This window comes from Vigna umbellata, chromosome 8 (assembly GCF_029865625.1).
Source record: "Vigna umbellata cultivar VRB3 chromosome 8, Vumbellata_1.0, whole genome shotgun sequence".
Taxonomy (NCBI): domain Eukaryota; kingdom Viridiplantae; phylum Streptophyta; class Magnoliopsida; order Fabales; family Fabaceae; genus Vigna; species Vigna umbellata.
Genome location: NC_142172.1, coordinates 38363700 through 38391687, shown reverse-complemented (window position 1 = coordinate 38391687; position 27988 = coordinate 38363700). Strand labels below are relative to the sequence as shown.

Sequence of the window (27988 nt, the reverse complement as noted above, 5' to 3'; positions counted from 1 at the left end):
ACAAATATTAAGTTAGACGGGGAGATTTAGCCGAATTTCCCATTATTGAACCAACCACTAGGCCAAATCCTGGCACAAAGATGAAAAAGGCTGAGGAGGAATCAGCAGTGTGCCATTGTGCCAAATCATGCCATCACTTAAGTCGGATGACAGATGCAGCACACGAAAAGAATATTTATTCATCCAAATGACTGTCTATACAGAGATCTTCATACAAAATTTCACATAAAAGAGCAGCAAAGTGCCTAATGAGCAAAATATCCAACGTCATGAATCTCGATTGTTGGAAACCTAATGTTAGATGATACCTTGGTGGGTCGTTTCTCAGGGTATTAATTAGACCCCAGATATTATTATACAAAAACTAATGAGGCGCAACAATCCAAAACTGTTTCAGATGAAGGAATAAATGAGAAAAGGACAAAAATGGAGATGGTATGATAGTTTGAACCAGGTTGTGGTGAATCCACATCATTGGTAGTAAGTTCAATAAGTAACATGAAAATTGGTTTGCGTCATTATAAAAGAAGTCGTCTTATATCACTGAAGTTTGATTGCAACGCAGAGAGAAATGCACCTGTGAAAGAGTTAAAACATCAACGTTAGCCAACTCGGTGGATTGATGCAAAAATGGTTCTTAGGTGCATAGGTTTCATACCTAGGATCTAAGTCAATTATTAATAATTGATGGCAAAATGACATTTCAGTTTGTGTATATTAATTAATAACATAAAAAGTAGATTTAACCGATAACTTACCTACAATTAACCATGAAGCATGTGAATGTAAGCATATTATTGGTTAGCTTCAAAGTAAAATAATTTGATACTTGGTTAGTCAGTACATGAATTGAAATGGAAACTTCTTTATCAGTAGTTAACTGTATTTTTTGAGTTAAATTATGTAAGTGTTTAAATTAATTTGATATGAATTGAAAATGAAAACATCTTATTGAGTTATATTTTCATTATCAATCCAAGACACGATTTAACCATACACGAAAATCCATAGAGGGGATTTACTATCACACACCAACAAACATGCATGATGCAATCATATATGCGAAAACTCTGTTCTTGGTATGGAATACACAAGGCAATTTGTCTTTTCATACTTTTAGCTGCTTTATACCTGTTAGATATATTATATCTTTTATCTTTTAGTTAGTTTGTTATTATTTCTCATTTGTATTTTGGGCTTAGCCCATATTTCTTTTATTATAAATAGAGAACCCTATGTGTGTATTTTACACAAGGGAGATTAATTTAAATATAGTTTTTCACTATATTCAACATGGTATCAGAGCAGGTTCTCTGATCTTCTTCTGGTGTCTCTGCTGTCTGCCGGCGGCTGGCCGCCATGGCCGCCGGCAGCCCCTAAAATTTCAGTGGACAACCCTTCTCTCTTTCTTTTTTCTCTTAAATCTGTGCCACAGTCAGCACCGTGCAGTCAGATCTCTCCACCGTCGCCGCCGCTTCTTTCCGGCCAGTCCGTCGCCACCTCCGGCCACCGCCGCCGCCGCCTCCGGCCACCGCCGCCGCCGCCGCCGGAGTTCCAGAATCGACCGGCGACCACACCATCAGAATCGTCTCGACCGGGCGACCACCGTGGTATGAAGATCGCGGCGAACGGACCTCTCACGCGCCTTCACGCGCCGCCGCAAGAGTCACCGCTGCCGTCGCTGCCGGCGCGCGTGCCGGCGCGTCGCCGGAGCTTTCCGCCGCCGATCAGCACTGCCGTGATCGCCTCTTCGCCCTCTTTCTGGATCTGTGGTCGTTACATCAATCGGAGTACTTTGAATTTTTTAGGGTTTCTCCCTCTCCATGGATGCCCAACTTGATGATCGGAGTCGGTCTCGCCAACCAGACCATCGCCGCTGTCCCCGCGCCGTTTGCTGCTGTCCACGCGCCGTTTCCCGCTGTCCGCGCCGTTTGACCACTGTCCAGCCACTATTGATCGCTGTCCAGGTGCCGTTTCCGCTGTCCGGCGCCGTTTAGTTTGCCGCTGTTCGGCCCTGTTTGCCACTTTTCGGTGCTAGAGTTAGCCCGATGTTTGGCCCTGTTTGCCGCTGTTCAGTGCTAGAGTTAGCACTGTTTGCTGCTGTTTGGTGCTAGAGTTAGCACTGTTTGCCGTTGTTCGATGCTAGAGTTTAGCCCGATCTTCTTGTGATACACGGCTGAGTATCACCACTTGGGAGTTGTCCAGCAAAGAATCTTGGACCTCCAACATATCTTGATGTCTTTGTTTCAGCATTGTAGCTTAATATTTTGTTTTGTTTTAGTGGTTCAGCAACTGTGATCTTTCACATTTCCACCTTCACACTAAGGGGGAGTACGTTTCCAAGACACTGCAAGTCACATAAATATGGGTGTAGTCCCTGCAGTTTTGTAGATTTCAGCTACTACTGTTGATCCCGTCACCCATCCATCATTGATGAGGATTTAGTGTAGTCCCTGCAGTTTTGTAGCTCTTAGCTTTCAGCTACTACTGTTGATCCCGTCACTCATCCATCATCGATTGGGAATCAGTCCTTGCAGTTTATCATTGTCCACACGGCTCTCCTTCATCCACTTTTGAAGTTGAAGTTTCACAAGCTGCTGTTAGTCCATCTATGTTTGCCTCACACTCTTGAAGACAAATCATCTAGTTCAACACTGAGTTCATCTATTTCAAGCTTAGTTCATACAATTTGTATGCTCCAGCTTGAGGGGGAGTGTTAGATATATTATATCTTTTATCTTTTAGTTAGTTTGTTATTATTTCTCATTTGTATTTTGGGCTTAGCCCATATTTCTTTTATTATAAATAGAGAACCCTATGTGTGTATTTTACACAAGGGAGATTAATTTAAATATAGTTTTTCACTATATTCAACAATACCTAATTTGCATTGCAACTAGTAAACTAGAAGGCATGAAGGTAACAGTAATCAAATCTCTTCCTAGTTTCCATCAGGTAATTAAGTGTTCCAGTAACACGTACCTCCAACCTTGCCATCAAAAACACGATGATCAGCAGACAACGTTAAGTTCAACTTAGTGGCAACCGATGGCTTCTCAACTCCTATAGAAAACAAATATCAATGTTAACAAAACTTAAAAGTTTAGCATTTCGGGCCCAGAGAAAACAATCCTAAAATTTATACCATCATCTCCAAGTACTGGTTCCACAACTTTGTTGCCTCTCCCAACAGCAAGAATGCAGGCCTGCAGCAAATGATAATATAAATACATATATAGGCAAAAAAAAACAAAATCTTTCAATGCTACAGTCCTTCCCTTAAGTCTGTCTATTCAGACTAATAAACCAGGCAATCCTAAAACTCTTTCAAAATAGAATGTTCTCATAAAATGTATGTTCTGAAATTTAGGCTTGCTCAACCTTAAATTTACTTCATTGTGATGGTTTGATTTTTCATTGCCACAGCGTAAACTATAAAGGATATAAAATATATTTTGCTTTGTCTTTTACCAAACGAGAAAAAATATGGGATTCAAAGAATAGGAATAATTCTATGAAGGGTCTGCTGCTATCAGTATGTCTGGATTGGATGTAGAGAATGAAATGAAATGGACAAGAATAAAAATGTCATTCCATTATTTGTATATTTAATAATGAAATTTTGTTTCATTGATCCAAAAAAGGATAGAATCCAAAAAAGGATAGAATGAAACAAGTTGTAACTTTTAATTCCCATATTATCCTTAAGACATTAATTTATAAATATAAAACAACCATTTTATGATCTAAAAGCTTTGTTCCATTAAGAGCGCCCTAAATTGGAGGAGAAAAAATTGAAAATAAACAATAGAATGGAACATAATCCATTCTTACATTTTCAGTTCTTATTTTGAAAAAAAAAAACAAATATTGGAACAACTTTTCCTTCCAGCCCATTCCATCCTGTACCTCCTACTCAGACATAGTCTAAAGGGACATTTAAGAATATGACTTGTATTGTTCAATATAGTGAAAAATAGGTATAGGAAAAATTTTCATGTAAAAAATTACTGTATTTATAATAAAGAGAATATGAGTTAAACTCAAATTACAAATAATGATAAAGAGAAATAACAACAAATAAACAGAAGATAAAAGATAAGATATAAGATATCTAATATATCTAACATGTATAAACCTGAAATATCCAGTTCTCATCTACTTTTCTCTTTCTTCTAAAGAAAATCAAATTAGGGAAAAATCATGTTTGGTTCACCATGTAGTTTGCTTCTTCGTTGATATAGTAATAGCATACTAGAAAAATTAGACGTTGGTCTTTTCATTCTTACAAAGAAATAACATATTAGGAGTAAGTTAAGGAACATTAGTAATTAATTGTGATCACAAGTCACATGCAAAAACAAAATAAAATTACTGATATCAAGAAAAGTTACATATCTTTATCAATCTATTTACAGGTAACTGGGATTGGATCTGCACAAGGTAGATTCATTATCCACTTGGCTACATCCAAACCCACCCCTATACTAAGTTAAATTTAAATAGATTTGGCAAGCAATTTGGCAATTACACAAGACTCGTAAATTAGATATTGTGAGTGCACGTGTGCATGTCACACACACACACAGAAAGAGAAAGAGAGAGAGAGAGAACCTGAGGGGGATTTATAATTGCACAAAATTTATCCACCGGAAACATTCCTAAGTTTGAAATGCTGCATAAGGCATTGTGCAAAGCTCAGAATTATTACATTTGGCGCAGTAAATATTGCTTAAGAAATGGGGAATCTCCAAGGTTGTATGATAATATTAGTAAAATCACCTAAACGTCCCCCCTTGGAATTCCTGTGGCTTCAACTTGCCATCACGTGCCTTTGCAGCTAGTTCCTTGACCTAAAATGTCAATAAACTATCAAAGTTGATTGAGATGGAAACAAAAACCTTACTTTCCTGACTTTCCATAATTTAAATTTACTTGGGAAAAATGTGAATGCCTAAATTTAATGCAAACATATATAAGAAGTACTTTTGAAGTTGCAGAAATTTATATATGAGAAGGAGGACGAAAACTATTGGTGAAGGTCTTGGAGGGTTGGCTACCACACCAGCAATAGTCATCTTTTCTCTTCTTATCTTTTTCTTTTTCTTTTTATTATTGTTATTGTTGTTGAGTATTTAGTTATTGGAGGAATCTTGCTCAGCCATGAGTGTTGCTCCTTACTTTGTCAGTAAAGCATTCCATATGTTCTAGTTTCTATGTAAAGTCATAACCCAAAAACCTACACATATAAGACCGAATTACCTCTGAGGAGATAGCAGAGATAGTCTTCTGATCAGCGTTTTTTATTATTGGAGTCATCAAGCCCTGCAGTCCAACAAAAGATTCGAGTACTTCATATAATTATACTATCACATCGACAATTAAAAACCGTCAATTACCTTATCCGTGGCAACTGCAATTGATATATCAACAGAATCATTTAAAACGACCTCGCCCTTCTCAACATTCCAGTATGCTGTCATAATGAATATTGGATTTCAGTACTAGAAACTCCCATGAGAATAATTCAATGTTAATATAGAGTAAGAAAATGAGAAAAAACGTAATGAGAAAGATATCACATACCAAGAATGTAACATAAAATTAGTATTGTATTTAAGCATTTCATAGTAGTTACTGATTTAGATTCATGCCACTCCAAATTGACATGGTGTGTTTGGTATAAAATCCAAGAGATGGACAAAAATTAAAGAGGAATGGCAGGAATGTTGACACTGATCAATGCACCAGGAATTTAAGGGAGTCCAAATATAGAACGATACTCCCTCCATCCTTATATATACGGTATTGATACCTGAATCAAACACTTACTAAAAAAGTTTGTTAATGTAGCATTAAGTTTGTCTGAGATTATATTTTTCCATAATTATTATTAAATAACTTATGTATGATGAGAGAATAGTAGGAGCGAAGTTTTAATTTTTAAAACTAAACTCTTCAAATCTCCAATCTTCATAAGAGAGAGAAAGATAATTCGTAGCTTTTATTATCTACAAATTAATTAAGGGTATTTTGGTCAAAATATAATTAATGCAAGGAACAATTAGGAAAGAGTCTTATAAAAGGCACAAAGAAATTTCAAAACAATGTCATATAATTACGGATGGCGGGAGTATATCATAAGCAAGGAATGTAACTTAATACTCAAAAATTAGTGTATCCATGCACTTCATATCAGGTCAATTAGCCTCTCCATGTACTACTACAAGCCACCTCTCTCCACAACCCTTTGGGCACATGATGAGATGTCCAACTGTCTATTCCTTTTCTTTTCCAAGGCAGGTCTACTCACTCATTTTGGGCAAGGTCAAGGCTCCCCGCCTCCTTTCTTCAAGTCAAGGATTGATATTTAAAAATCCAGAATAGTTTTTTATGTTTGCTAACTATAATCATAAAAAGTGTCATGGTCTAGAATCTTTTTACTATCCGTTTTTATTTTTACTTCATCTTACATGAAAATGTTGATTGCACAAAAAATTCAAAAACTCCAAAAATACTTGAAGAGATTTGATAAAAAGGGAAATATAATTGTAAAATAAAGCAAACAAATCAAAGTACAGCTTCATATGAGTAATCAAGCAAAACATAAGCTTAAACTTGACTCGTTTAAATAAAAGCGTGAAGTTTGTGCATCATATATTTTTTATAAGCCAAGCGTATGTTTCTCGTATTGGGTTTGACTCAAGTCAGACTATTTACACCCCTATATGATTTGACACTTGTTTTGTTTCTTGGGCACTCTATGTTAGTTTACATTAATTGACTTAGCTTCAAACAGCCTTTGTAAGCATGGTTTGGGAGGTTCAACATGGTTACTTCAGCAGTTGGGTTGGTCAGTTGCTTTTCCAATGCCATTATTCACATAATGAGAGCTTCTATCCAATTGTAAGTCTCTATGATATTATCATAGCAGAACTAGAAAACCGAAGAGTCGTTCTGTAACTAGAACCCTAAGTACATTCCCCTAAAGCAAATTTTAAGCTATTATTGGTAAGAATTTTCTATTATTTTCTATACTGCAAAAACAAAATAATATCATTACTTAAGAATTGATGAACAATAAACAGGGAAGGAAATTCAAAGCTATTCAATAAATATTTTGTGATTGGAATCCCCACTACCCCTAGAAAATTATACGCAATGAAAAATGGACTGAGTAATACACTTGAGATTAAAAACTGATTAAAATATATTCTTGAGGGCTTAACAGATCCCTCTCATTATATTCTATATATATTGAAAAAGCAAGAGTACATGGAACACCAAGAGTCTGCACTAGACCTCTAGGTACAGAACTAGGTACTGCTCATTACTGGTCTAGCAGACTAGCCTTAATGATGATATGTAACAGTAATTATTCTAACACTCCCCCTCAAGCTGGAGCATACAGATTGTATGTACCAAGCTTGGAACAAATAAACTCAATCCGAGGTCCCCTTAATGACTTGGTCAACACATTTGCAAGTTGGTCATTTGATCGAACAAACTCGGTACATATTTTTTTGACAATAACTTTTCCCGAACAAAATGACAATCAATTTCTATATGTTTAGTTCTCTCGTGAAACACTGGATTTGATGCAATGTGAAGAGCAGCTTGGTTATCACAATACATCTTCATACTCTAGATGTCACAGAAGCTAAGCTCTTGAACGAACTGCTTCACCCATATAAGTTCACATGTTACTGACGCCATTGCCCTATATTCAGCTTCAGCTGTTGATCGAGCCACTACCATTCGTCTTTTCTTCGCAATGGCAGCCATTCGTCATTGGCCACTTCATCAATTGGATATTGTGTTTTCCTTGGAGGAAACACTTTTGATGAATCTTCTTTTTACTTTACACATCTATCTTCTAGTTCTGTACCTCTCCCTGTTATGGTTGATATTCCTCTTATCTGTGATCCTCCTGGTGATGAGTGTCGGAGACCGTGGAGTTGACTGGAACTATTCCTGTGCTCTAGATACCATATGAGAAATAGAGAAGATTGGGAGAAAATATCCCTTGTGTGTTTAGCATACACATAGGGTAGTTTATTTATATTGTAAGATATGGGCCAATGCCCTTAATACATAATAGACTAAGCCCAAATAACAGAAACACACATCTTAACATCTAACACAAACCACACTAGACTCCCCCTGAGCAACAAACCCAGGAGGTTGCTCCATATAAACTTCTTCCTCAAGATCACCATGGAGAAAGGCATTTTTGATATCCAATTGATGAAGTGGTCAATGACGAATGGCTGCCATTGCGAAGAAAAGACGAATGGTAGTCATCTTGGCCATGGGAGAAAAGGTGTCACAATAATCAAGGCCATAAACCTGAGTGTACCCTTTGGCAACTAGCCGGGCTTTTAGCCTATCAATGTCACCATTAGGGCCGACTTTAACTGCATATACCCATCGACAACCAACAGCCTTTTTGTCCGGGGGAAGTGACACAAGCTCCCAAGTATTACTGTGGTCAAGAGCCTTCATTTTTGCAATCATGGCTTGTCGCCATCCAGGATGATCAAGTGCTTCTTTCACATTTTTGGGTATAACCACAGAAGACAATGAGGATAAAAGGGAATAAAAGGAGGGCGACAGTCTGTGATAGCTAAGAAAATTATAAATGGGATGAGGGTTTCGAGTGGAACGAGTACCTTTTCTGAGAGAAATGGGCCAACCAGAATCATTTTCACCAGGAGGTGTGGCAGGAGGCGGTGAGGGAGAAGAATCTGAAGGAGGAGATCCACCATTTTCTGGAAGAGGACTACTGATAGGATATAATATGATAGGTTGTAATGGGTAATAGGTGTGCAGGAGAGAGAAAACAGTTGAAGAATTAATTGTTCAGTTTAGGAATTAATTGTTGTTGGGTAGTTAGAAGTGGGTTGCCTTTATAAGAAGGCTAGGGGGGTCTGGTAGAAGGGAGAGTTTTTGATATCAATTGTATAGACAGGAACCTTGATCCTGTGGAGGGGGATTATGCTCCCAATTACTGGTTGTACATGACATTGGTTGATGTGAATACATATTTTCATTCTTTTCTTACCATTTGGGTGCTATTGTGTGAGTGTGTGCTGTGAGACAGTTAGGTTTCATACCCAGAAACCTAACAATTTGGTCCGACCTGCCGGATCAAGAAGCTGCCGGATCCTTTAGAGAGGAGAACATGATGGAAGGAAGAATCGATAATGTGGAAAGGTGGGCCAGCAGACAGAAAATAGTGCTAGCAGAATGGAGAAGAAATATCCAAGAAATAAAAGAAATGATGCAGAATATCAAGATTCAGATAAAGGGCACAACAAGAAGTGATGAATCTGCCATGAAAGGAAAGAAAGATGGTTCAGAGGAAGAGCTGGAGGAAGACAAGGGCAAAGGGCAGCAGAAGTGGAGGAAGCAGATAGAATTGCCTACTTTTGAGGGGATTGACCCAGAGGGATGGATATCCAGAGCAGAGAAAGTTTTTGAGATCCAAAACGTGGTAGCGGGGGAAAAATTAAGATTGGCCTATGCTAGCATGGAGGGAGGTGCAATCTATTGGTTCAGGGCCTGGGAAAATAAAACCAAGAACCATTCTTGGAAAGGGCTGAAAGAGGCATTGATAAGGGGGTTCGGAGGAAGAGTTAGAGGTTCTGTTTTTGAGAAGACAAGAGAAACGGAAGCTGCAGTTTTGAGTGTTGATGGTTTTGCAAGAATTAGAGGACAGAATAGGAGAGAAGAAAATATGTGGAGAGGAAGGCAATGATGAAAACTGTGATGGAAACATTGGTGTGACTGCTGCTGGAAAAGTTGCAAAAGCTGTTGTTTTTACTGCTATTGGGAAAGTAGCAAAAGTTGTTGGTGTTGCTGCCCAGGAAGTGGCAAAAGCTGCTGTTTCTGGGAAGGAAAGAGAAAGAGATATCAGTGCAGAAGACAAAAAATGTGATGGAGGCATTGTTTGTGTTGCTGCCCAGGAAGTGGCAGAAGCTGCTTTTTCTAGGAGAGATAGTGGGGTAGGTTGTGATGTGTATGATAAAACAGTGAAGAAGGGTGAAGACAGAGGAAAGAAAGCAGAATATGGTGGGAACAGGGTGACTATGATGGCTGGAAATAAAGTAGAAGATGCAGCTGTCTTGAGTGGGGAAAAAATATGGTTGTCACAAACATACAAAACACTAGAAGACCAATGGCAGAGATATTTCTTTGCAGGGCTGCAATTTAACATTCAGAGGAAACAGTTAGCTCAACATGATGATGATGAAGGAATTGGATGGTCAGATCAACAAGTTCTTTCCTTTTTAGCTTCTAGGATGAACAAATTTGGGCAAGGAGAGGGCTTCGCCAGTACTGTTGCTATAAAAATACAAAAAAGGTTTTGGGGGTGGAAGAAGAGAAAAGAATTCTTGATCATTCATCCGAAAAGAGTTAAAATCCAGGCCCATGTAAGTGGTCACCAGGTCAGAAGGCAATATAGAACAATCATAGGGTCCATGGGAATTCTGGAAAAAAAACAACTCTTATAGGAGTCAACAATTTTTTCATATAGACCACCACCCAAACCTCCAGACCTGAATTGGAGGCAGCAGCCAGTGGGTTCCCTTCCTATGATGATTAGCCATGGGAACAAGCACTACTGTACCAACCTTGAGGACAAGGTTGTTTTGCAGCAGGGTGTAATGATAGGATATAATATGATAGGTTGTAATGGGTAATAGGTGTGCAGGAGAGAGAAAACAATTGAAGAATTAATTGTTCAGTTTAGGAATTAATTGTTGTTGGGTAGTTAGAAGTGGGTTGCCTTTATAAGAAGGCAAGGGGGGTCTGGTAGAAGGGAGAGTTTTTGATATCAATTGTATAGACAGGAACCTTGATCCTGTGTAGGGGGATTATGCTCCCAGTTACTGGTTGTACAAGACATTGGTTGATGTGAATACATATTTTCATTCTTTTCTTACCATTTGGGTGCTATTGTGTGAGTGTGTGCTGTGAGACAGTTAGGTTTCATACCCAGAAACCTAACAACTACCCATCAGGGTACTGTGGCGGAAGATATCAATATGTGGAGAGGAAGGTTCGGGAGGACCTTGAGCATGACTTGGATTGACTGAGACATTGGAGATATTGGACTCAACCACTGGAAGAGGAAGGACCTGTTGGAGGATATGAACATCTTGAACAGATGGAGAGAAGAAAGGTGTTTGTTCAAAGAATGTAACATTGGCAGACATGTAGTACTTCTTGGTATCAGGGGAATAACACCGGTACCCCTTTTGAAGCCGAGAATAGCCTAAAAAGACACATTTGATCGCACGAGCGGAGAGCTTGTCTAGCCCCGGAGACATGTCGTGAACAAAACAGACACAACCAAAAACTCGAGGAGGGGTGTGAAAGAGAGGATCATTGGGAAAGAGAATGGAGAAAGGGACTTTATTATTGAGAGAGGAGGAGGGCATCCTATTAATAAGAAAACATGCAGTTAAGATGACATCCCCCAGTGATGAACAGGAATATGGACACCAAGCAAAAAGGTACAAGCAGTTTCAATCAAGTGTCTATTTTTTCTTTCGGCTATACCATTTTGCTGGGGTGTATGAGGACAAGTGGACAGATGCAAAATACCATGGGAGCTAAGGATTGCAGAAAAAGTGGAGGAGAAATACTCTTTAGCATTATCAATTCTTAATATTTTAATTACTTGACCAAATTGGTTTTTGATTTCATTCAAAAAGATGTGAAGATGGGTAACAATTCAGAGCGATCTTTCATTAGATAAACCCAAGTACATCTAGAATACTCATCAATAAATGTAACAAAATACCTAAAACCAAAAGAAGAGATGCGACTAGGTCCCTAGACATCAGAATGAATAATAGAAAAACTAGAATTACACATTGATTGAGACCTTTTAGGAAAGATAGATCTAACATGTTTTCCTAGTTGACAAGACTCACATTCTAAAGTCTGAAGACCACTAAGTTCAGGACACATCTTTTTTAACTTTGACAAGTGAGGATGGCCAAATCGGTCATGTAACACTTTAGGGGAAAGAGCTGCAACACAGGATACACGTGGACGAGATCCAAAATGGTAAAACCTCCAGCTTCATATCCTTCTCCAATCTGTCTCCCCGAGCCACACTCCTGTATAACAAAAGATTTTGAATCAAAAGTTATTGAACAATGTAACATTTTGGTTAACTGACTTAAGGAAAGTAAATTGAATGGATAGTTAGGGACAAAAAGAACAGATTTCAAAGTGAGAGAGGGAGACAGGGAGACTTGACCGACTCCCTTTGAACAAGTTTTAGAACCATTTGCAAGGGTAATGAAATGGGGTTTTTCTTGGAGGGAAAGGGTTGAGAACAATGAGGTATTACCAGAGATGTGATCAAAAGCACCTGAGTCAATTACCCATGAATTTTGACCTTCCATGGATTGAGAAATGCAAGCTGTGGATGTACTTGGGGATTGAGATGATTGGGCCAAGCTGTTAGACTTTAATCGCAGATACTCTTGATACTCTTCCTCAGTGAACTTGGAGTCAGAAGTGGTTGTTTCAGCCTTAGAGATATTGGCGGTTTTTTAAGGAAAACCATGCAAGGAGTAGCAATTTTCTTGAGTGTGACCCACCCTCTTACAGTAAGTGCACTGTGGACGTCCCCGACCTCCACGTCCTCCTCCTCTACTGCCACGTCCTCCTCTTCCTCGCGTGGCAACCATGACAGATGGTTCCATTGTTTCATGAGCTTCCTGAGATTGAGGCACTGGAACACGAAGAAGACGTGTGGTCAAGGCTTCCAAGGAAGGGACCTCATGACTTGTCAGAAGTTGATCTTTGATATGATTCAAATATGGATGTAAAGCACGGAGGATCATCACCATATAATACTTGTCAAGCTTCTTCTTGATGTCTTCCGAATATTCCACTTCCAAGAACATTCTCAACTCTTCCATAGCTGCTTGGGCTTCAGTCATGAAGGAGACCATATCATGGTCTGTCATTTTGAGACATGCAAGTTTGTTTGCTGTATCATAAAGACGTTGAATATCATTAGCATAAATGCTTTGAGCTTTCTTCCAAAAAGAGTGACATGTTTTGAAGGCTCTAAGAGATATCAAAAGTCAGGGTTCCACAGATTGCCACAATAGGGCACACAATTGGAAATCTGCTTGTTTCCATTGTTCAGCCTTTTCAGAAGGTACTTGGCTTCCATCCTGCTCAAGGTGGTCATAATGTCCTTGACCGAGGAACCACATTTCCACGGCAGCAGACCAAGACAGATAATTCTTTCCGTTTAGCTTTTCGGAAGTAATGGAGGGACTTCCAGAGAAAGAAAGAACACTTCTAGACGCCATTCTTGATAAAAATAGGAGAAAGAAAAAACGCGGCAGTGAGGAACCAAAAAACCAAGGGGGTTTCTTAGGGTTTTCTTCAAGGGAAGCTTCTGGACATCACTGAAGTAGGGTTTTGAGGGTCAGAACAGAGAGAGGAGGCTCAGGCGACAGCTATGGAGGTGTCGCAGTGACCTTCCGACGGGCAGAGGGCGGCGCGTGAACAGTACGCGCCTGTTCGCAGCGCACAAAGAAGCGGCGCGTGGCAGAGCGTGGAGGAGAATCGGACTCCGGCATCGGTGGGGTTGGTCGTCGCGTGAAGAGACGAACCAGATCCAGTGGTCGCTAGACGGAACAGTGACGGCAGACGGCGGACGGCGGCGGACAACGGCGGACAGATGTGAGATGGTAGAGAACCAAGTTGAAGAGCTTTAAACTGCAGTTGACAGCTGCAGGTAGTGACAAGACAACCGTGAACAACAGCAAAGGGCACCGGACAAATGCGAACGGCAATGACAATGCTGGTAGACAACCCAGGACAGAAACCAGAGCAGGATGAACCTGCTCTGATACCAACTTGAGATTAAAAACTGATAAAAATATATTCTTGAGGGCATAACAAATCCCTCTCATTATCTTCTATATATATTGAAAAAGCAAGAGTACATGGAACACCAAGAGTCTGCACTAGACCTCTAGGTACAGAACTAGGTACTACTCATTACTAGTCTAGCCTTAATGATGATATGTAACAATAATTATTATAACAAATACAATAAAAATATTTACCATTTGCTTCAGGTACATTTCTAAGAGCAGCAGCTACAACTTTGATAATAATGTCATTCACAGAAACTTTAACATCATACTGCTCTGCAATCAAGGAACAAACAAAGAATATATCACATTGAAAAAACAAACATGATCAAGTCTGTATCATTTGACACATCAATAACAACCACAACAAAAGCTTTATCTCACTTTGTGAGGATAATATCTCACATGCCCACTAAAATTTATTAGTGGTAAATACCTTTAAGATCCTTCCGAAGGGAAAGAAGAGGATCCAGTATAACATCTGACACATGGCAATCAAAATATATATTAATTAGTCAGTCCCACATAAATTAATTTGCAATAGTATGTAAGACATCGGGAATCAGAACCTGATGATAAATATAAGTGTGGTGTATTTTGTTTTGATTCCAATAACCTCTTGGCAATCACCTACAAAACAGTAAAATATATTTTAAGACAACTCATCATATATTGAGGGGACAGGTATTCACGTAGTTGAGAGATTATAATAGAAAAGATAGGGTATCCAGAAACAATGCAAAACATCAAAATTAGATCTGCATCTCTACATGAATACCAATAGCTAAGGACACAAAACAGTTGAGTCTTCAGATCCCTATTAGGTATTTCAATAATGAACTCTCAGCCTGATAGGAATAAGAAAAGGTGGTTAGTGTATGAGAGAAGGAATAAGTGCAACTGACTATAACAAACTAACTGTCTAGGACAGTTAAGGGGGGGAGCGTGTAAGATTGTATAAATACTGGCTGGTTAGAAGAGTTATGGGTTGTTGATTGTTTAGATTGTTAACGGGTACTTACCTGTTGAAGAGGGTTATGCCTCTGGGTGCTGTTTGTACAAACCTTTTACTGTGAATACAATTGATTTCTTCCAATCTTTCTGTGTTTCTTGGAGTGAAAGTGAGAATTGATATTAGGTTCCCAAGTCTGGAACCTAACATTTGGTCCGACCTGCCGGATACCCAATCGGAGTGTTATCGCACGTAGAGATGGAGGGAAGAATGGTGGTAGTCGAAGGGCACTTAGAGGCGGTCGAAGTGGCAATAGCAGAGACGAAAGCTGATACGGGGGCGTTGCGACAAGAGACGGCGGCGATACGCCAGGATGTCCAGGCAATCTTGAAGGCGCTTGGAGAACGTCACCGCAATAACCACGGGAGGCAACAGGGGGAGAGTGAGTCGTCGGTGAACGATAATGGTGGTGGTCCAAGCGGCGGAGGGGGAAGAAATGGAGACGGTAACCAAGGAGGTATGAGCCAATGGAGGAAACGAGTCGAATTACCAGCCTTTGAGGGGGGCGAACCTTGGGTATGGATTGGCAGAGCAGAGAAGTTTTTCGAAGTACAGAAGGTGGCGGAGGAGGAGAAACTGGAACTGGCCTTTATCAGTATGGATGGCTACGCCGGAAGCTGGTTCCGATTCTGGCGAGAGAAAACCAAGAACCTTTCTTGGGATGGGTTGAAGAGAGCTCTTGGTATCCGTTTTGGAGGAGGAACACGAGGAACGGTGTATGAAAGGCTGTCAACCATACGACAGTCGGGACCGGTGGAGGAGTACATACGCGATTTTGAAGTTCTGGTGGGGCAGACGACCCAGATACCCGAGGAGCAGATCATGGGGTATTTCCTGTCCGGTCTGAGGGAAGAGGTGGGCGATCATGTCCGGCCACATGATCCACCGGATTTGATGACCGCCATGCGAGTGGCGAGGGATGTGGAGAAATTATGCACGAAGACCGGAGGAGGGTGGTTATCCAAGAATCAGAATTCTTGGGGGAAGGCGTCGGGTTCGGTGACGGTGCGAGGAGGAACGGCGGAAAGTGTGGGGTCTGTTAATAAAGACGCGACACAGGGACGGAATAAGGGGCTGGCTACTAGCGGCGGAGGTGATCGGACTGTTCGCAATCTACCTTACCCGGAGTATCTTAAACGAAGGGAAGAGGGTCGTTGTTTCAGATGCGGCGGACCCTTCAGTCCCGGCCATCGCTGCCCAGAGAGGGGCCTCAAAATGCTAATTGTGGTTGAGGAAGAGGAGGAGGTAGAAGGCGAAGAAGTGTCGGAGACGAGCCTTGCGACAATGGAGTTGTCGGCACTGTCCGCCGGAGGACTGACGACACCCAAGACAATGAAGTTACGAGGACACATCGGACAAAGAGAGGTATTAATTCTAATTGATAGTGGCGCGAGCCACAATTTCATTGATCGACGGTTGGTGGAGGAACTGCGGATGACGGTGACAAAAACACAGCCGTATTTGGTGAGTCTGGGGGACGGGCAGAGGAAGAGAATCAGTGGCTGTTGCGAAAAGGTAGCGTTGGAGATAGGAGAGGCTCAAGTTGTGGAACGTTTTTACATCTTCGAGCTCGGAGGGGTGGAGGTCATCTTAGGGGTAGAGTGGCTAGCAAAGCTTGGGGAGGTGACGGTGGACTGGAGAGTTTTAACGATGAAGTACAGACAAGGAGATAAGAGGATAATTGTACAAGGGGATCCCACGTTAGAGAGGAGGGTGGTGGGCCCCGAAGCTTTAAAAAAAATAGATGAGGTGGCAACATGTTTTTTGGTCTGGGAGTTGGGCCTGTGCGAGACCCATACAGGCAGCCCAAAGTGTTCAGGCCTTACGGAAAAACAGAAGCAGCAGATGGGGGATTTACTAGAACAACATGACGTGGTGTTCACGGAGCTTGAGGGGTTGCCACCTAGCAGGGAGACGGTGCATCAGATACACCTTAAAGAGGGAATTGGTCCGATCAATGTCAGGCCGTACCGATACCCACATGTAATGAAAGATGAGATCGAGCAGCAAGTTTCGGAGATGCTCCGATCGGGGGTGATCCGTCCGAGCCATAGCCCGTACTCCAGCCCAGTAATTTTAGTCAAGAAAAAAGATGGCAGTTGGCGTTTCTGCATAGACTACAGAGCCCTGAATAGAGCGACGGTGCCGGATAAGTTTCCCATACCGGTGATAGAAGAGCTGTTGGACGAGTTAGGGGGGGCTTCCTATTTTTCTAAGGTGGACTTGAAGGCCGGGTACCACCAAATCCGCATGGCCGAGAAGGATATCGAGAAGACGGCGTTCCGCACGCACCAGGGACATTACGAGTTTGTCGTGATGCCTTTCGGGCTCACCAACGCGCCGGCAACATTCCAGAGCACTATGAACCATCTCTTCAAGCCCTATTTGCGGAAGTTTGTGCTCGTATTCTTCGACGATATACTGGTCTACAGTCGAACTTGGGAGGAGCACTTGGAGCACGTTGGGAAAGTCCTGTCAACACTGAGACGGGATCAGTGGGTGGCCAATCGGAGGAAGTGTGAGTTCGGGCAAACCCAAGTCAAATACTTGGGACACATTATCTCTCACAAAGGCGTGGAGATGGACGATGAAAAGATAAAGGCGGTGGTGGATTGGGAACGGCCAAAATCAGTGAAGAGTGTGAGGGGATTTTTGGGTTTGTCGGGGTATTATCGAAGGTTCATCAGGGACTACGGCAAAATTGCCAGGCCTCTAACGGATCTATTGAAAAAAGGAGGATTCACCTGGAATGAGAAAGCAGAGGAGGCATGGCAAGCGTTGAAGACAGCCGTCACGACAGCCCCGGTATTGTCCCTCCCAAATTTTCAGCAACCCTTTCACATTGAGTGTGATGCGTCGGGCAAAGGGGTTGGCGCTGTCTTGATGCAGGGGAAGAAGCCGATAGCCTTTTTCAGCAAGGCCTTATCTGAAGGAGCTCTCAGCAAGTCCATTTATGAAAAAGAACTGATGGCTCTGGTATTAGCGATCCAGCATTGGCGTCCTTATCTTTTGGGACAGAGATTCATAGTCCACACTGACCAGAGGAGCCTCCGGTATCTCTTGGAGCAGCGCATCATGACACAGAATCAACAAAACTGGATAGCTAAATTGCTGGGATACGATTTTGAAATCATATATAAGGTGGGGACTACCAACCGAGTGGCAGATGCGTTGTCCCGAAGAGATGAGGGGGTGAACGACGAAGATAAGGAGTTGTCGGTGATAGCCAGGCCCTATTGGCAAGATTTCGAAGAAGTAATGAAGGAGGTAGCCGAGGACGAGAAACTACGTAAGGTGATAGAAGAGATAGAGGTGGACCCAAATTCTCACCCAGCATACACGATAGAACATGGAAGACTGCACTACAAGGGGAGGTTGGTGTTGTCGGCGCAGTCTTCGTGGCTACCAAGATTGATGGCAGAGTTTCACCTAACACAGATGGGGGGTCATTCAGGAGTTTACCGGACGTATAGGAGGATAGCTCAGTCCTTATTTTGGGTGGGGATGAAAAAGGACATTACAGAGTTCGTGGCTAAATGTCTTGTGTGCCAACAACACAAGTATTTAGCGTCATCACCGCAAGGATTACTACAACCCTTGCCCATTCCGAATGCAATATGGGAAGAGCTTAGCATGGATTTCGTGGTGCGACTACCTAAGTCTCAGGGGTACGACGCTATTTTAGTGGTGGTGGACCGACTGAGCAAGTATGCCCATTTCATACCACTCAAGCATCCTTATTCGGCAAGGACGGTGGCTGAGATTTTTCTAAGAGAAGTAGTACGGTTGCATGGGATTCCAAAATCCATCGTGACCGACAGAGACCCCTTGTTCTTAAGCATGTTCTGGAATGAATTGTTCAAAGGCCAAGGGACGCAGTTAAAAATGAGCACCGCGTATCACCCGGAGACGGACGGGCAGACAGAGGTGGTGAACCGGGTGTTAGAAGGATATCTCAGGTGTTTCTGTTCAGAGCAGCCAAAAGGGTGGATGACTGTGTTATCGTGGGCGGAGTTTTGGTATAACACGTGCTATCAAGGGGCAATCCGATGCACCCCTTTTGAGGCTGTCTACGGGCGAGCACCTCCCTCCTTGCACAGATTCATTCCTGGTGAATCTCTAGTGGAGGCTGTGAATCAAGAGCTTCAAACAAGGGACGAAGCTTTGAAACAATTGAAGTTTCATCTTGAGCGCGCGCAAGATCTTATGGTGCGACAAGCTAATAAAAAGAGGAGGGTTGCGAACGTGGCAGTAGGGGACTGGGTGTATTTGAAGATACGACCCCATAGGCAATCCTCGATGCCTACCAGACTCCACCCAAAGCTATCAGCCAGATACTTTGGGCCGTTCCGGATAATTCAGATGGTAGGGGAGGCAGCCTGTAAGCTGCAGCTGCCAGAGACAGCTCGAATACATCCTGTGTTCCATGTTTCACAGGTGAAAAAGGCATTAGGAGAACATCCGGCGGAGAGGGAGTTACCACCGGACCTGCAGGCAGAGGGGCCTTCGTTTTGGCCCATGAAAATTTTGGGAAGGAGGCAGAGGACCGAAGAAGGCAGAAGTGTGCAGCAGGTGCTGGTCGAATGGCAACAAGGAGGGCCAGAAGGGGCCACTTGGGAAGATGAAATAACAATCAAGGAGCAGTACCCTGATTTCAACCTTGGGGACAAGGTTGATGATGAAGGGGGGGGTATTGATAGGAATAAGAAAAGGTGGTTAGTGTATGAGAGAAGGAATAAGTGCAACTGACTATAACAAACTAACTGTCTAGGACAGTTAAGGGGGGGAGCGTGTAAGATTGTATAAATACTGGCTGGTTAGAAGAGTTATGGGTTGTTGATTGTTTAGATTGTTAACGGGTACTTACCTGTTGAAGAGGGTTATGCCTCTGGGTGCTGTTTGTACAAACCTTTTACTGTGAATACAATTGATTTCTTCCAATCTTTCTGTGTTTCTTGGAGTGAAAGTGAGAATTGATATTAGGTTCCCAAGTCTGGAACCTAACACAGCCAGAGACACCAGACGATGGCTGCTCAGAGTCCCTTTTTGGCAAGATAGTTCTCATAACCATGTAATATGCACTAAAAGAATTAAAGAACATTATTCATAAGCATGAAATATTTGATAAACCTACCTTGCGAATTTGACTATTAGGAAAATCTTCATAAGAATCCGACTGCCCTAAGTTAGACTTTGATTCTCGAGAAGCTGCCACTTGTTGATGACTTTGAGATGACAGCACCTTTTCTTTAGGTGAAGCAGGTTTAGGAGACAATTTTCCTGACTTAATTTCAGAAAGAACATCCCCTTTCAGTAGGGTGCCGTAATGACCAGTTGCATTCAATGTTGATGCGTCCAATCCATACTCTGCAATTAGCAACTTCGCAGCTGGGCTGATTCGTGCTATTTTGGTTTTTTGAGCTTTGACCTCACTTTTAGTGTCATGTTGGGGGGCCTTCTGTTGGTTTGTTGAACTGCTGTTAACAGAATTCTTTATAGCTTCAATGTCACTTGCATCTTCAACCTTATAGAAGAGCAAGTAAGGTAAGTATTTTTCGTGTACTTCATTGCTCTTCATAAAAAACCAAGGGCCAGCAATTTGGTAAGCCAACCAAAAAATTTATATGATATTGTCAGATTTTGTTAGTTTCCATTTCAAAAGACGCAAAAATTGTTGGACCTCAATCCTCACCCAGGCTCATTTCACATTCCACTGGGAGAAAATTACAAAATTGCACAAAATGCTTTCACACACTTACTGTTATTGCAATAGGGTGCCCAACTGCCACTTCTTTCGAACCTTCTGGAGCAAGTATCTTAGCCAGGTACCTAGTACCCACCACCACCATGCAGAATTAAATTAGTTGGCTAGAAGGTGAAACTTTACCAGGAAGGAAGGAGTAGTACAAATAGAGCTCATGTGTAAAATAATCAACTAGAATGGATGCATTGTACTAAAAAATTGTCAGAAATTTGAGACAAAATTAACCAGATTATGAACAAAAGAGATTGCAATCCACCACGAATTGAGACAGTGAGACCCCATTCTCAGGTGTTACTTTTAGCAGAACTTTAATTTTTGCATGATGCAAATTAAGCAGTACAAGTCTTGTCTATAAACACTTTGGTGAGACATAGGAGATATAATGAATATACTTACTATCCATATGATATGGCCCAACCCAAGTCTTTGTCACAATAAACAAATGGTTAGGATGAAACACCATTGCCAAATAACTCTATCTTACAATAATTCAGCGTGTTGCAGTACAGACTGTAAACAACCATACCAAGCAGACAGAACATTTACAATGAACAGCTTGCAGTATAAGGAAAGACTATTACCCCTCTTCAAGAGTTTCAAATTCAAGTGTAGCTTTGTCTGTCTCTATCTCACACAATATATCACCCACTTCAATCTGTTAGATAACTTAAATGTTATTGCATACCAGACAACAAAAAAGGGCATTAACGACTCACATTTTTCATTTTTTAAAATATTAAAAAATTTATGCAAAATAGGACCTCTACTAGAACATTAGGTTGAAACATAACTAACCTTGTCTCCTTCTTGTTTTCTCCATTTAGCAATGTTACCTTGGTTCTGTACAGTAAAAAAGAAAAGAAAATGAAGAATAGTGCCTCCATGGAAGTAAAGAAACTTAATGTCTTCAAGCAATAGTTACAACAAATAGCATCAAAATTCTCACCATTGTCGGAGACAAAGCTGGCATTTCAAGAAGGGCATGAGGAGGAAGTTCTGATGCATTAATCATAGTAGAAGTTGATTCTGGTTTCTTCTCATCTGTAACATCCTGCTGTGCTGGTTTCGTCTCTTCAACCTGACCCCCCACAGAAGCAGGAACATTTTGGATGTCCTTTTCATCCTCAACCTTGCAATGTCCATAGTTAGAGCTTACATTAATCAGATACTTAAAATTCACAAATTGATTAAACCCCACAAACTATTGGTTTGAAATCAACTGATTAATGATGACTATATGACGGACAAGTTATTAGATTTATGATTTACCAGAATACGAAATTACCACATTTTTAAAATGGATGGTAGAAACTGAAAACTGAAGTTAACTTTTACGTCCTTCCAATTTGCATGTAAATTTCAATGTTCTTTAAGCCATTAATATTGTGTGTGATATTTTTTTATTAAATTGGTGCCAAAAGCTTCAAGAGAACAATGTTTTAGATAATGTGAGCACAAAATTGATAAGTTCTATGAGACCCTTAGAAACCAGAAAGCGCAAATTGAAATATGCAAGGAAAATGACTGAGACAATTTTACAAAAACTGATGAAATATATCCAATGCGAACAAAAGGTCGTGAAGGAAAAACAATTATATATATTAGTTTGTCCGTAAAAGTTACTTTCTTTAGCAAAATGAAAGTTCCATATAACCTTAATAATGCAAGAATCGGAATTTAGTAATGACTTACTGTTATAGCAATTGGTTGTCCAACAGGCACATCCTTTGAACCTTCAGGTACCAATATCTTAGCCAGAAATCTGCAGGAATCAGTCAATTACCACAACAGATATATTATATTGGTGTACTGAAATTTGCATCTCTCATGATCCACACTCGTCAGTCAAGTATATAGAACCCTCATATATATTAAATGAAAAAAAAAACACAATCAGAAAATAAAGATAATCAATTCTTACACTTCTTGGCCTAAAATGGACATTTATGCATAAGACATGCACAAAAAGACAGAAGACGACTAAGTAGAAAAACAATTGGTAACTACAACAACTCATGAGTGGTTTTCTGCATATTTTACGTTAAGGATTAAATGCGTATTGTGCTTGACAGCTACCTCTTCTTTTCTTTCTCCAATAAAATGTAATGTTTTTTGAAACTAGTTTCAGAGCACCAATAAATCTTTTAAGCTTTGATCTTTGTCATTTTCTTGTAGAGCACATGCATAGCTATCGGCAGTAAGTAGGGAATGGTTCACGCTGTTTTATACCCCCTTAGGCTTCAAATGAAAGACTATACTAAAATTATTAAAGACATTATCAGGCCCATTTAAATTCAAACAGAACAACTTACATAACTTCCTAAAGACCTTTAACATGGAGATCCTTTCCGGTAGGTCTCTCCAAAATTATTGACCAACAATGCTTCTGATTTTTTAATTACCGCTCAGAAAGAAGTGGAACAAATATACTACTTTTCTAGATGAAAAAACTCAAGTGCATACAGCGTAAGTCACAGGTCATGAAAAACATAGGAAGAAAAAATTTTAAAGGAAGAAAAAGAAATTACCCCTCTTCAAGACTTTCAAATTCTAGCGTAGCTTTGTCAGTTTCAATTTCACATAGTACATCCCCCACTTCTATCTGTTAGATTAATCAATAGTAATGTGAAAATGATTAATTAATTCAAAGAATACAATCTCCAAAATGAAAGCATCACACAACCAGAATAGTGATCTATAACCATCAAAATATAAGAACTATATACAAACTGACCTTCTCTCCTTCTTTCTTCCTCCATTTTGCAATATTACCTTGCGTCTAAAAACCAAAAGGTTAGGTCACCAACAGTCGTCCATGGAAGCACAGAACAGAACACAAATAAAACAGAGAAAAAAATGTTCCCAAGCTTACCATTGTAGGTGATAAAGCTGGCATCCCAAGGACTTCGTATGAAGATTCTATGAAGGGAGAAGTTATTAGGACATAACCATTCCATTATGACATAAATATGCAGACTACCCTCTTTAATAACTAGAGCAACAAAACTAAAGATTAAAGATTGATGACAGAAAACTATTGAGATCAACAGAATACACAGATGATGAGAATCTTTAACAAAAGTAGAGAAACGAAAAAACAGAAATGGGACAAGAAAGTCTTGCGTTGAGTACACAAGAGAGAGAGAGAGAGAAATAAGGTCAAAATATAACCAACAGTGAGTTTTTTCTATCGGTTCGCACAGCATGACCCATGAGTTCATGGGCCTAAGGCTCAAAAAGATTCGCCCATCCCACAAAATTGTAATTATCCCAACAGTCCTGCTCTGGTCCCACAAACTGGTCTGGGGTTGGACAGGACTTAAACTTCGTGTCAGTGACAATTTGTTAGGTTCCTTTACTCGAGGAACCAAACAGTAGCCTCTCTTCTCACACACACACTCAACAGTAGAAGATTAATTATATGTATATGTATTTTATTCAATCAATAATGTATAGAAAGAAGAAAATACAAGTAAATGTTCCCCAAGGAAGCCTCCCTTCCGCCACTGGCCAAGAGGTCCAATCTAAACCCAAAATAATATTCGATATCCTCTCTCCCCCATTCTGTTTATTATTTATACTCTCTCTCTTCTAACAAATTAACCACCTTTCCCGCCTCTAGTTCTCTCCCCTCTTATTCTTCCTCACGTAAACCTTTAATTGTCTAACAGTTTGACGTGGGGATGTTGGAATATATAAAAATATGATTAAGTTTGTAATGCATGTGTTACCTAGTTTTATTACAGAATTCAGCTTCTGCTGTAATGATCGCCTAAGTTTTGAATGCAAGATGGGCTTTTAAGTCTATTGTAACAGACTCGCTGCCAGCATACACTTCAAACTGCAGCGAAATTACAGATGGTCTAACTACAAGCTATTAGGTCTTTTATGAATAGCTAACTCTATATTGAAGACTCACTTTCGTAATCTCTCTTTTCCGGATAGCAAGTTTGCATCACAGAATTATAAGACTTTCCTTTCATTTCAGTCATTTTCTTGGATCACTATTTTGCAATAACATTGCATCATTCAGTGGCAAAGATAACTTCTGATAGTTTATTTCAAGCCACGACTACTCTTCAACAATGGTCTCATTATCAACTCGAAGTAAAAAATGCTTTCCTCAATGGAGATTTGCAGGAAAAAATTTATATGGAGCAATCTCCTAGATTTGTTGCTCAGAGGAGTCTTTAGGATTAGTATATCGTCTTCTCAAATCTTTATATAACCTAAAACAGTCTTTTAGGGCCTGGTTTGGAAAATTTAGTAGCTTTGTTAAACAATTTGGTATGACTCGAAGTGAGGTAGATCATTCAGTCTTTAACCGCCACTCAAATGTTAGACGTGTCAATTTGATAGTATATGTTGATGACAATGTTCTTACAAGCAGTGATCACCGTGGCAACTTCTAGATGAAACAACACCTTTGCCAATGATGGTATTGTTATCTCTCAAAGGAAGTATGCATTGGATATTTTGGGGGAAATTAGGTTAATGAATTCAAAATTTGTTGACACACCCATGGATCCGAATACCAAACTCCTACCAAATCACGGGAAGCCTATTTCAAATCCTGAGCAGTATAGAATATTGATTGGGAAATTAAATTACCTTACAGTTATTCACCCAGACATTCCTTTGCAGTTAGTGTGGTGAGCCAATTTTTCAATTTCCCAAATGAAAATCATTGGAAAGCAGTCATTTGTATATTAAAGTGCATTAAAGGATCTCTTGAAAAATGTTTGTTATATGGTTCCAATAACCATATAAAAGTTGTTTGCTATTCAGATATTGATTGGGCAGAATCTCCTTTTATTAGAATATATCTACTTTCGGGTATTGTGTTTCCATTGATGGTAACTTGATCTCTTGGAAGAGTAAGAAACAAAGTGTTGTAGTAAGATCTAGTGCAGAAGCAAAATATAGAACTATGGTCTCAACCACTTGTGAACTTGTTTAGCTTAACCAATTGCTTAGAGAGTTACAATATGGAGATGTCACTCAAATGACACTTTTATGTGACAATCTGCTCTTCATACCAGTTCTAATCTTGTCTTCTATGAGAGAACCAAATACATTGAGATTGACTACCATTTCATTAAAGAAAAGATTGTATCTAGAGATATCAAGACTGAATTTGTCAACTCAAATGATCAATTAGCTGATATTTGCACTAAATTTTTACGGAGACCGAGAATTGATTTTATTTGTAACAAGCTTGGTATATACGATTTATATGCACCAACTTGAGGGGAAGTGCTACATATATTGCGTTTTATGTTAATTAGGGAAACATAGTCCCTATGTTAATTATGTTATTTTTACATATTCATTTGTATTTGAACTTACCCCCACATTCTCATTATTATAAATACATTACCCTATGTGTATTTTCTATACAAGAGAGATTAATCTTATACCTGATTTTACTATATTCAATACAAACCTCTAAAAAAACAAATAGACATCTAACACACATATGCCATACTCTTTCAACTTAAAACGCTAACACAGCATGGCAGTAATTCACACGAGATCTCCAAAATAGGAGAGTCTATAATCAGGTGTAGAAAAAATAATCAAATAAGAGAAGCACACAAGAGGTTGAATGAAGCAAAAAGTAAAACAGTAAAGTTGGAAAATGAAACATTAAGTACCTGAAGATGAAAAGTATTTGACATCAGTCCACTGCCAAAAAAAGTTAAAAGTTGTCAGAGAATATCATAGTAATGATTGGAATTTTTATCCATTTAAATGCTAACCTTTGACTTCATAGACCTATCATTAATTCCAGTAATCCCTGAGCAAGATGTGGGTCTGATAAACATCACCATCAGTAAACGACAATGATATATTAAATTAAAATACAAGAAGACAGATTGATGTGCAATATGTATGTCATGTCTAACAAAGAGAATGCCAATCCCACCTCCCACGTGCCGGAGAGAATGTCTGGCCAACCTATGAAGTTCAATTAGGCCACTTCGTACTGATACTTACTATGCTAAGGTGAAGATTAGCCATAAGTTATACATATCACTTTGGTCACATGTGGGAAATCCTACATACACTCCTAACATCGATTACATCTCACATAAAATTTACATAACTAAACATTTGCAAGTAGTCTAATAATCTCAATAACGATCATTATGATAGGCTGTGATACTATTTGAGAATCTGTTGTTCGTAACTCTCAAAATCTAGCTCAACTCAAGAGAAGAAGGTTTCCCCACTTACATACAACATTTTTGCCATGTCACTAGTTTACTAGGGATCTCCAACATAATAAGATATTCTCTATCTTTTTGTTTAAACTAAGACTCCTCGTCATCTTAAAAGTTCAAACTAGTGCCGTAAGCAAGAATGCAAAGCAGATTAAAATGAATCTAACTTCACACAGAATGAGAATAGAAAAGAAAAACAGGGAAGCTGGCAATGGATGCAAACCTTATACTCGATTGAGCTGCCGCGGAAAAAATCGTTGAATTAGAAGTTCTGTGGAGAAAAATACAAACCGAAATTGAAAGTTAGAAGCAGCATTATTAGATGATGAATAGAAAAGCACGAAATCGGAATTACAGAAAATAGCGTACCGAGAGAGGGATCTGGTGGAAGAAGAGAGGATACGAAGGGAGCGAGAGAAGAGAGGGTGACGAAGGCGCGAGAGTGCCATATGCGCCGATCGATTCGATTCAGAAGAGAAGAAAAGAGAAGAGAGAATGGTGACGACACCAAATTGGAACTCTTCTCCGGCTACTTACTTTCTCTGAATGGAATACAATTCTGAAGACGCGAGCCATGGGTAGGTGGCTATTGGTTTATTCAATGTACACACGTGCACACTGCGCCCGTGCCAGCCACCGTTAGCGGCGTTCTCCACACACCGGTCATTTTCTTTTATAACTTTTTAATAATTTTACTAAATTATCAAATTAATAGACAACTTTTTATATTTTCCTTAAACTTTTAAGGCCAAATTCATGAATAAATTCGAATGTATAAAGGTTTTCATTGAATCAATATTTAATTTGATTATTTGTTCATATAAAACCTAAATACTTAATTAAGTTACTTATATAATCATGTTTGTATTTTAATATTTCCTCCTATTCTCAAACTCACCTTGTTTTCTTACCATTCTCAAGTTAAGACCACACACAACACGTAAAAGATATGTTTATGAAAAGAAAATATACTTATCTACTAATTTAATAATATAAGTTAATAATGTAGATTGAAATGTTAAATTAAAAATAAATTTAATTAAAATAGTATTTCCTTTGATGA

At 39.8% G+C, this 27988-nt stretch overlaps 1 protein-coding gene across 1 annotated transcript; it reads right to left on the bottom strand.

Annotated features, from left to right (window-relative positions):
• Nucleotides 1-12: 12 nt before the first annotated feature.
• Nucleotides 13-27578, bottom strand: LTA3 (Dihydrolipoamide acetyltransferase, long form protein). Its single transcript, XM_088096831.1, has 23 exons — nt 27295-27578; nt 27149-27196; nt 26461-26515; nt 26356-26386; nt 23571-23617; nt 23433-23477; nt 23227-23300; nt 22391-22460; nt 21645-21827; nt 21494-21538; nt 21280-21353; nt 20694-20763; nt 20069-20458; nt 14492-14552; nt 14359-14403; nt 14115-14198; nt 5400-5476; nt 5263-5325; nt 4783-4853; nt 4615-4675; nt 3146-3206; nt 2983-3063; nt 13-577 (listed from the first exon to the last, which is right to left on the bottom strand). Exons 1-23 carry the CDS (start codon nt 27372-27374, stop codon nt 519-521), a joined length of 1875 nt encoding a protein of 624 aa, XP_087952957.1. The 5' UTR covers nt 27375-27578; the 3' UTR covers nt 13-518.
• Nucleotides 27579-27988: the final 410 nt, after the last annotated feature.